This window comes from Osmia bicornis, chromosome 7 (assembly GCF_907164935.1).
Source record: "Osmia bicornis bicornis chromosome 7, iOsmBic2.1, whole genome shotgun sequence".
NCBI classification, from domain to species: Eukaryota; Metazoa; Arthropoda; class Insecta; order Hymenoptera; family Megachilidae; genus Osmia; species Osmia bicornis.
Window position 1 is genome coordinate 9,207,370 of NC_060222.1, and position 11,314 is coordinate 9,218,683.

The following is an 11,314-nucleotide window of genomic DNA, read 5'->3' on the forward strand; positions in this document are numbered from 1 at the left end:
TTTATGAGAAATGTTTAGTTAATTTGTATATATATTTGTAATAAATAATTTTCATTTCAAACTTTAAAAGATAATTCAGTCTAGTAAAATTAGTCGGTAAACATTTGGTTGGTAAGTCAGTCGGTAAGTTAAATTATCGATAAATGATCGACGTGCGACCACATATGCGCCAGCGCAACCCCGATGATTCCGCGGTGGGGTGAGATTCTAGAGTAGGGGTACTCGGCACACACGTGATGGGGAATTCCAGAAGACGAAAGGAATTCTATGTAGAAGAAAAACGCTAAGTCAGCAGAATCTGACTATAAATAGAAGCGTTCCACGCAGTGTCAGATCAGATCATCTCCGACTTCGGTCGAATACAGACAGCACTCTGGTAGTAGAGGAAAGCTCTGCGCTGAATTGCTTAGGCAACGATAGAGCGCAAGAGTAAACTTTATCCTTTTCTCTCAGTGGTGACGTGCGAGACTTCAGATTTGTAGACATCCTACTCACGGTACGTAACGTGTTAATCAGGTGTTTTCTACTAAGCCATACTCAAGTATAAAGAGCTAGCGAGGAGCGAAGCTCCTTGAAACGGCCTGTACTTAACACAGCTCTGGCTAGCCCAGAAACTAAGTGCGACCTGTAGGCAAAGTCCACGCGTGTCTGAGGGTACCGTACAAGCCACTGAAGTATAGTTTCCAATACTTAGCGTAGTTGGTGATTGTACAGAGTGTTGGCTGTATCCATAGATTAAAGCGCATACTAATTCTAATACTAATTACTAATCATATACTTTTCACTGTATTTTCTAATCTAGGGCGTACTAATTATAATTATACCAGCGTTATTTTTATATTATACTCAGAACAAGCATATTCAGTTATCAAATACTTACCTATTCGAATAAATCTTTGGTTTGATACATTAATGTTTGGATTTTACTCCTCAACCGTACACCACGCGAACCTATAATCCCTAATACATTCATACGAGTCGCCTTCTTAGGGAACCGCTCTCCCTATACGTCGGAGCAGTGACGTACCTATCTCTGGGTTGTTACAGTATGCCCCGAATAAATAAAAAAGTACCGGGATTAATGATGGATGAAAATAATGGGTGTAATGACTGAGTTTGTCGGACTTCGGTCGAAAATGTATGCTTTGCGCGTAGAGGGCAAACAGGACACGAAAACGGTCAAGGGTGTCAAAAGTAACGTAATTAGGAAAACTATTTGCTTCGATGATTATATACGTTGCTTGTATGATCGTTTAGAAGTGCATCGTGAACAGAGATGTATTCGTTCAAAATTGCACAATGTATATTCTGTATGTGAAGAAAAGAAGGTGCTAAGTCCCTACGATGATAACCGATTCATAATTCCACAATCCACAAGAACATTGCCTTGGGGACATTATAAAATAAATAATTATTCGTAAAAACAGAATTTATTCTTTGCTCCACGAGTAAAATATTACTAATTTCCAAGTATCTTTATAAGCCTGTAGGTTTTCGAGTTCATGCAAACCTTGCAATTTCATGAGAGAGAGACCGGAGTTCTTACTCATCTCAGGTCTTAGAGTTTGGAGGGAGATGTTTTCTCAGTGCTTTATAAACCGAAGCGTGTTCGTTTTACCATTCATTATTTTCTGTTGAACATGGCAGTTCCGCGTTTAGAAGACAAGGCATTTATGGCCAGCGCCAAATATTATCGTAAGTAGTCTTCAACAATTACCCGTAGTGTGTAAATTTTATTTATTTTTAACTAGTTGTTTTCGCCTCAACAGCTATAATTATGCCGCTGTTTGAATTGGTGCCGAGGGAGGAGGCCGCGCCGCTGCCCATAAAATGCCGGGAGCGGCAAGAGCGGCGCCGCGAATACGAATCACGATGGGCGGCAACGTGGACGGAGGTCGATTTATTGGACCTCCGATATTTGTTCGGGGAGTAAATCGATGTAAGTTGCCTGTCCGTTTTTATTTTTGATTTATTAGATTGTTATTGTGTATTGTAATGTGTATTTTATCTGTTATAGCCGGACTGGTGGTAGCTGTTCCCCCTCCCCGCTCCTCCCACATATAATATATGTACTCTTAGTTTATTACTTAGTATATTAAAATTATATAACCTATAATACATGTACTCTTAGTTTATTACTTAGTATATTAAAATTATATAACCGTTATTAATGTAATTTATTTTGCTTGACCCTTCCCAATAATATCTATATATATAAAAAGAAAAGACCTGACTCACTGACTCATCAACGCCCAGGCCAAAGTATTATTATAGACCGTTGCTTCAAAGTTATAAGGCCATTATCTTCCAACTGTAGGCGTTCAGTAGAGAGGGAGAGAGTGTTTCGTCTCCCCGGACGCCTTGAGTTCGGGTCGGGGTTCGCTAGGTGGCGACGGGCCTAGGTGTTCTCGCAAGCGGTACCCCGGCATACGGTTCGGATATATATGAGTTCCGAACCCCGGTACGATAGGTGTCTGGGGCAGGAATCGTCTGTTGTCAGCCCCACTGACGAGTCTGACAGACGATCCCGAGACGAAACACCTTTTTCTCCCCTCTCCAACACACCACAGTTGCGCGCGCTGCCGCCGCTTCCCGGACAGTATATGAACAGCGAGACAAGGCGGGCCAACTTCTATTATTACTGCAACATTTGTGACGATAACGTTCGAAATCTAAGATGGCAACATGACAAAATTAAAACTCTATGGGAGTGAACAGGGGGATAAAATGTTTTATGGAGGAACGATATCAATTTCCGAGGTTTCCTGTGCGAGCGAAGCCACGGGCAAAAGCTAGTAATCTATATAAGGACATGTCCTGACTGATTCATCAACGCCCAGCCCAAACCCCCGAACCTAGAAACATGAAATTCGGGTAGTGTTTTTGCTTACGACGGTCACCCATACAAATGATTAAAAACATAATTCAGAATTTTGTTCCAATCAACATCTAAAGGCGCAAATCCAGATTTAAATTCTCGAAGTTTTTATTTATGAGAGCGGGCGAAGCTGCGAATACATGAAGGCTTTGTATGTACTGACTCGCAGGTGTTCGCTGACCATGCATTTCCAAGTATTTTTATACGCATGCAGGGTTTCGAGTTCTTGCAAACCTTTTAATTTCATGTCGATTCCGAGTTGTTACAACATGTAAGATATCCGGCAGATTAATCTCAGATTGTGTCAGCTGTTTTCATTGTTAGAAATGGAGGGAGATGTTTCCTCTTTGCTTTATAAACGCATCAACGTGGCGTTTTCGTTATTTACCGTGGAAAATTTCACGAATTTGTAAATTCTTGCATTAGAAGCGTTCATCGCTTTTCAGCGGAAGTAGTTTTTCGATAATTACTTTTAATGCGTAGATTTTATTTGTTTTTAATTCGTTTTTTTGTTATCAGCCGTTGCCTTGCAGTCATTGGGATATATATTTAAAAAAGACTTCCCAAATATTCGGCGGGAGCGGGTGGAGAGGCGGCGAAATGTAGAGAAAGTATGGGCGGAAGCCGCTTTTGATTTGCAGCAGTTGTTCCGGGAGGAGCTGGATGTGAGTTACTTGTCCGTTTTTGTTTTATTAGATTTTTACTATGTATTAATGTATATTTTATTTTATCTGTTATAGCCGGATTGGTGGTAGCCTTCAACCCCAATATAATAAGAATAATATAATAAAATACAAGTATATAACCGTTATCAATGTAATTTATTTTTGCCACACCCTTTCCCATACTTCTTTTAATAATTAATAAAATATCGGAGAGCGATAATAAATATATAGTAAAGATAAAATAAAAGTATTTTTTTAGCCACACCCTTCCCCATATTTCTTTTAATAATATAGTAAAGTTATAAAGATAAAATAAAAGTATATAACCATTATCAATGTAATTTATTTTTTGCCACACCCTTCCCCGTACTTCTTTTAACAATTGTGACCCTTTCGGGGGTTCACTCTATAAACGGGGTCGCAAGATACAATTTTGTTGGGCGCCAGCCACTTATTGCGGCAACCGAAATCGAAAGGGGAAAAAGGGGAAATGGGGACTTGTACAATGGAGGGGTCTCGGGCACTTTCGTCCGTACAATTTCGCGGGGGAGTGCGCGAGGAGGAGATAATGGAGGACGGGAAGGTACAGGGTCGGGATGGGTTCTCGCGGGGGTCAGTACGTTACGCGTAGTTTTACAATTGAACGGGGTCAGAACGAAAGGGGTAGCCGTTGCCAAATCTCGGACAATGATGCGCTAATATAATCGTTATTAAGGAAAGGGCTTACCAACACGCCACACACACAACTCCACACTAAATCTCTCTAAATTTCTCTACGCTTCAATACTTTTCTACACGGTAGCCTCAGGCTCATTAACGGCTCGTCGTCGCCGCTGCGACGACGAGACCGTCGCAGATATTTTAGGGAGGGGATGGGGTTTGGAAGGGGGCCACTTCCGGCCCGGGATGGGTCGATTATCGATCTTCGATACACCGGTGATCGGGGTCGATGGGGCTGACGGACTTCCTGCGGTAACGGGTGGGCTGAGGTCTTCGGGCTCGGCGACAGATGGCTCCGGGTGGACGTTTGCGTCAGTTTGGGCCGCTTCATCATGATTTCTGGAAATTCCACGTTGCTCCTTATTTGCTGAAGGGGTGGATCTGTCGCCGGCCTCGAAGCTCCTGTTGAGGGTGATCCTCGTTGGGTCAGTCCGTCGCCTCCATCGGCCCGACACCGGTGGGCAGGGAGAAAGGGGTAGGGTGAGAGAAGAGTTATGGGTTAGTTTTAGGTGGGCGCATGGGTGGGGGAAAGCGCAGCGATTGTAACGGGGGGGGGGCAATGGTGTCACCACGTTACACAATATAATAAAATAAATAATATGGTAAAGTTATATAATCGTTATTACTGTAATTTATTCTTTACCTCACCCTTCCCCCTACTTCATTAATGTAATAATATGAAAATAAAATTGTAAAACCGTTAATGTGATATGAAAATAAAATTATTCAATCATTATTCTTTGCAATGTTCGAGTTCTTGCGAACCTTGCAATTTCATGAGAGAGAGAGGCGCCCGACTCGGAGTTCTTGCAAATTTGCAATTTCGTGAGATGCTGAAAGTCTAGTGGTTGGGTGTATTAGGATTGGAGGGGATATTTTCTCGGTGCTTTATAAACTGATGCGTTTTCATTATCCACTATTCATTTCGTTATCCGCTGTACATTTCGCGTTATTCAGTTTACGATGGCTACCGTTCCGCGACTTGAACTACTTGCCTTTAAGGCACTTATTGAACAGTATTGTAAGTAGTCTTTAACGATTACTCTTGGCGTGTTAATTTTATTTTTAACTAGTTGTTTGTTAAAAGCTGAAAGGTTAGGATTAGTGCCAATAAAAAGATTCATTGAAGTGCGCTGGAAACGATCGGACTATCGGCTCAGCCTGATGTTGGTGTGGGACGAAGTTTGGAATCCGAATCATGAATGCTTATTCGATTTGAGTACTCTGTTTGGAGAGGAAATAGATGAGGGCCCTATTTGGGGAGATATTGATGTGTATCACCATGTCTACCATACACAGAAAATTTAAGTGGTCAATAAATGCAATCCGATGCCGGTTGGAGGAGATTGATGTGAGATGCCCGTCCGTTTATGTTTTTAATTTATTAGATTTTACCTAATGCGAATTTTATTTTGTCTGTTATAGCCTCCACCTCCCAGCGAATAGTATATTATGTATTAAATATTATCTTTCTTGTATTATTGTATTACGTATTATATTTATTGTATTAAAAAGTATTCAAAATTATCAATATAATTTATTTTTACAATAAAATTGTATCTTACAAAAGCTTCAGATTATAAATTTATACCACATATGCATGTCTAACATACACGTGAAATATAATTGCACCAATCATGTTACTAGAATCGGAAATTAATTTACATTTATTATATTCCTTACCATCTGCATCGCATATTGTTCGGTTACACCTTATCGAGAGCGTCGCAAGAGTCGCCGTGACGTCACCGCGCAAACATTAAATTATAGGGCTATGCGCAGCCCCCACCATGCGGTGGTTTCGCGGAGACACGCGTGTCGCTCAACCGTTTAACGACGATTAGAATAAATCCAGATTTCTATCGATTACCAGTGCGAGCAAATAGTCAAAGTTAATTCTTCCAACCGATTTTTATTAAAATTATTCTGTACATCTTCGTTCGGACAACGTGCCAAAGAACGGAGCACATTGTGACAAATAAAGTTACAATCATTACTTTATTAAACCCATTCCTTTATTAAAAGGATTTCATTATTTTCACACCGCCTCGAAATCCAGTCCTTCGGATAAGGACGCATCAGCGATCCGACCATCCAATCCACCCACATTTTATGGTCCTTCGAGCCGGATTGGAGTCGAGGAGTGAAAACCGTTAAAGTAGTGAACCACGTGCTCAGCCTACGGAAACCATCATGAGTACATTGGAAGAAATTTTGTTTAAACAAAACCAAGTTATGCGCTCGATCGAACGTGCACTTACCAATTATAAAAAGCTGGGTCAAGCTAAAATGACTCCAGCTACCACCCGGAACCGGATGAACATGCTAAAAGAGGCATACCAACAGTGCCAAGACCTGGACGCGAAAATCGTCGCCATGGCGGATCTACAAGCCAGATCAACTCTTCAGTACTTCGTCGACAACCATTTCGAAAGATGTGAGGAGTGCTATCAGGAGTCCCTGGACTACATGTCGGAGATCCTGGATAAGACATCCTCGACCCAGGAGACAGCATCCGAGAAAGGGAATCTTCAACCAGTGAAGCTACGCTCGCAATCGTTGCTGCCTCAAATCCAGCTGCCGTCTTTCGATGGAACCTTCGAACAATGGGAGAGTTTCCGAGATAAGTTTCAATCTATAGTAATTAATGATAATTCTTTGTCAAATGTTGAGCGTTTGCATTTTCTTTGTTCCGCTTTAACCGGCGACGCAAAAAAAGCGGTTAATCATTTACCAACCACCGATGCAAATTTCGAGGTCGCGTGGCAGTTAGTTAAAAATAGATACGAAAACAAACGCCGGTTACTTTCGACCTATTTAAATAATTTGTTTTCGTTACCGCAAGTGACCTCTGAATCTGCGAAAGAGCTCCGCAGTTTACGCGATCAGTTAAACGTTTCGATACACGGTTTGAAAAATTTGAAACGACCCGTCGAACATTGGGACGACGTAATTGTTTTCCTCGGTACACAAAAACTTGACCGTTCCTCCCGAAAGGCGTGGGAGTTACAATTCGGTGATACATCAGAATTGTCTACTTATGTCGAATTCGACAAGTTTTTGGAGTCTCGAGTTCGGGCTTTAGAGTCAATGTCGCCAATAAAAACTGATAAACCGGAAAACGTAACTGTTAAATCAAAACCGAAAACAATTTCAACGAACACGTCTACCGTGTCGCCAATTATATGTCCTGTATGTAAACAGAACCACTTGTTATATCAATGTCAAACATTTCAGGCGCTTGAGCCATCCGAACGGTTTAAATTAATTAAATCCCAACGAAGATGCGTTAATTGTTTTTCCGCGAAGCATGCGAAAGAACAATGCCACAGTCAAAGAAGCTGTAAAGAATGTAAACAGCGACATCACACTCTGTTGCATTTTCCGATAAAACCGGAGCAGTCCAGCGTGAGTCAGTCAAATCAGACGTCGGCTACCAATCCGAATTCAGAACTTGAAATCAGCTCGAATTCTGCGTCGCGAACGAAAACTAATACCGGCATTCTTCTTTCAACAGCTCGCATCCGAGTGCACTCATTGCAGGGTCGAACAGTACAAGCACGCGCATTATTGGATCAAGGGTCAGTCGCAACTCTAATATCAGAGAACCTAGCCCAAATTTTGCGACTCCCGAGAAACAAACAAAATACATGCATAACCGGAATAGGAGGAATACAGTCGTGGGCTAATCACACCGCTCGCATCACGATTACTCCGTTGGTAAGAACCGAGCCTGTATACTCGACAACTGCTATTATTTTGAAAACTTTAACACAATACACTCCAAAACGACATTCTTCCGTAACTAATTGGAATCATATTGCAGGACTTGAATTGGCCGATACAGACCCCATGAGCTCAGATCCGATTGATATCGTTATCGGTGCGGATTTGTTTGGTCAATTATTATTGGACGGAGTTCGGAAAGGTTCTACAAGTGAACCGATCGCGCAAAATACACACCTGGGATGGATCCTATCTGGTCCTACGTCCACTCATCCTCTTCCTTTCTTTATAGATGCCCATCACGCTACGTTGTTAGAAAATCTCGATGCAGATCTTCGCCGCTTCTGGGAAGTGGAAAATATCCCAACTCAATCAGTGCTCTCACCTGAGGAAGAAAAATGTGAATTACACTTTCAATCCTCTCATACTCGTACGTCGGAAGGGCGTTACATAGTTCGACTCCCGTTCAAGAGCGAACCCCCTATAGATTTAGGCGAATCTCGTTTTGCCGCGATGAAAAGTCTTCTCTCTCTTGAAAGACGCTTTAAAAGCGACCAAGTAAATACCGAAACTTATAAAGAATTCCTCTCAGAATACGAAGCCTTAGGCCATATGGAAAGGGTTCCAACTGTCCCGGTTCAAACAACCAACCAAATTTATTATATTCCTCATCACGCAGTTCTTCGCGAAAGTAGTTCGACAACTCGTCTTCGCGTGGTATTTAACGCTTCCCGCCGAACTTCAAACGGCACTTCTCTAAATGATCATCTTTTAACTGGACCCAAGCTCCAAACCGATCTAATTGCAATCCTCCTCCGGTGGAGAGGATTCCGGTTTGTATATACCACTGACATCGAGAAAATGTACCGTCAGATTTTAGTTGATACACGAGATACAGATTTTCAACGCATTTTATGGCGTCCCTCGTCGCAACAGTCCGTTGAGGAGTATCAACTCTGTACCGTCACGTATGGCACCAAATCAGCTCCTTATCAAGCTCTTCGCGTTTTAAATCAGCTGGCAGTGGACGAAGGTCATCAATATCCTCTAGCTCTTCCAGTATTAAAGGATCAAACTTATGTCGACGACTGTCTCTTCGGAGCAGACGACAAAGATCTCTTGCGAACAATCCGCGACCAAACCATAAACCTGTTAAACAAAGGCGGCTTTCGTTTACGAAAATGGGCCAGTAATGATCCAACTCTGTTAATTGATATCGATCCGCGCGATCACGGTCTTGCGAAAAATAAACTCCTTAAGATCGAGGAGACCTGCTCAGTTTTAGGCTTAGAATGGAATCCAGTGCTCGATCACTTTCAATTTCGAGCTACCATTTCTTCGAATTTTGCCAATACGAAACGCACAATTCTCTCTCAAATTGCAAAACTTTTCGACCCGATGGGGTTGTTAACTCCAGTCGTTATACCCGCGAAAGTGTTTATGCAGAAATTATGGTCACTCCAATATGATTGGGATGACATTCTTCCTAACGATGTTCTCCTAGAATGGCAAGATTACTACACTCATTTACCAGATTTAAATAAGATCACGATTCCTCGCCAAATAGCCAATGGCATCGCGCTACATCAGGAAATCCACGGATTCGCCGATGCATCCACTAAAGCCTACGCAGCTTCGGTTTATATAAAAAGCGTCCTCCCAGATGACAATGTCTTCGTGGCGCTTCTCGTTGCAAAATCACGAGTAGCTCCCGTTAAAACATTAAGCGTACCGAGATTAGAATTATGTGCAGCGGCATTGTTGGCACGTCTTGTCGTTTTTGTGGAAAATTCCTTGTCGCTCATCCATCACAATGTCCACTGTTGGACTGATTCAAGCATCACCCTCGCCTGGCTTAGCCAACCTCCGACTCGTTGGAAGACTTTTGTCGCCAATCGAGTGTCGAAAATTCAGTCTCTTTTACCGAAAGTGCAGTGGCATCATGTTCCAACAAATAGCAATCCTGCTGATTGTGCAACCCGCGGTCTAACGCCATCGGAATTAAAAATCCATTCCATGTGGTGGTCAGGACCTTCATGGTTAAAACAAGGCGAAGAACGTTGGCCAAAACCCAATATCAGAATAGTCGATTCGCATGAGGAGGAGAAAATTCCAAAATTATTGTCTGCAGTTTCGACTACGGATCCCTGGGATTTACCCACGCGATACTCATCCTGGTCGAAACTACTTCGAGTGACGGCTTACATACTTCGTTTTACTTCTAACCTTCGCTTCCGACATACGAATAAAATTAAATTACAACTCACCATTAAGTCACTAATAGCAGTGCCTCCTCTTCAACCCGACGAGATTCAGAGAGCAAAATTCCTTTGGTTGAGAAGAATGCAATCCGAGCTATTTCCGGATGAGCTTAGTAGTCTGTCTGCGAAAAACACTCTCCTAAAATCCAGCAAGTTACTTTCTCTTAACCCTATCCTAGACCAAGACGGGCTTATTAGGGCGAAAGGGCGACTTGCACACTCGCTATTTCCTGAAAACACAAAGAAACCTATTATCCTAAGCTCCCATCCACTACTATCATTGATAATAAATCATACGCACGTAATCCATCTGCACGCAGGTTCGCAACTCACTCTTGCCTGTTTGCGACGTGAGTACTGGATCTTGCGAGCACGCACCACGATACGATCCGTTTTACATAGGTGCGTACCATGCGCTCGTCATCGCGCATCTGTTCCGTCTGAGCTCATGGGAGATTTACCGGCATCCAGAGTCACTGCGGTAGAAAGACCATTCATAAATACAGGTGTCGACTACGCAGGCCCGATTCACGTTCGTACTACATCGGGACGAGGACACAAATCGCACAAAGCTCACATTGCAGTTTTTGTTTGTATGGCAACAAAGGCCGTCCATTTAGATCTCGTAAGCGACTATACATCAGCCGCATTCCTAGCAGCTTATACGAGATTTGTGTCCAGACGCGGAATTCCAAAATCCATGTATTCAGACAATGGAACGACCTTTCAAGGAGCAAACAAGGAACTTAGAAAAGCTCACCGAGAATCTCTACGAGATACCAATCTCCATAATAAGCTCGCCGTGGATGGTGTCGCTTGGCACTTTTTACCCCCATCAGCACCTCATTTTGGAGGGTTGTGGGAGGCAGCGGTGAAAAGTGTTAAACACCATTTACGCCGATCCATCGGTACTCATACACTCTCCTTTGAGGAATTAACCACAGTACTGTGTCGTATCGAAGCCGCATTAAATTCTCGTCCGCTCGTCGCCATGTCTGATTGCATCGATGATTATAACGCACTTACACCAGGTCATTTCTTGATTGGATCGGCCTTAACCTCAA

The 11,314-nt window shown here is 42.5% G+C and overlaps 1 protein-coding gene across 1 annotated transcript; it reads left to right on the forward strand.

The window, feature by feature from the left end:
* The first annotated feature begins 6,470 nt into the window (after positions 1 to 6,470).
* On the forward strand, positions 6,471 to 7,861 carry LOC123987939. The gene is made up of 2 exons (XM_046286353.1): positions 6,471 to 7,671; positions 7,781 to 7,861. The coding sequence occupies exons 1-2, from the start codon at positions 6,499 to 6,501 to the stop codon at positions 7,859 to 7,861; spliced, it is 1,254 nt and encodes a 417-aa protein (XP_046142309.1). The 5' UTR covers positions 6,471 to 6,498.
* Positions 7,862 to 11,314: the final 3,453 nt, after the last annotated feature.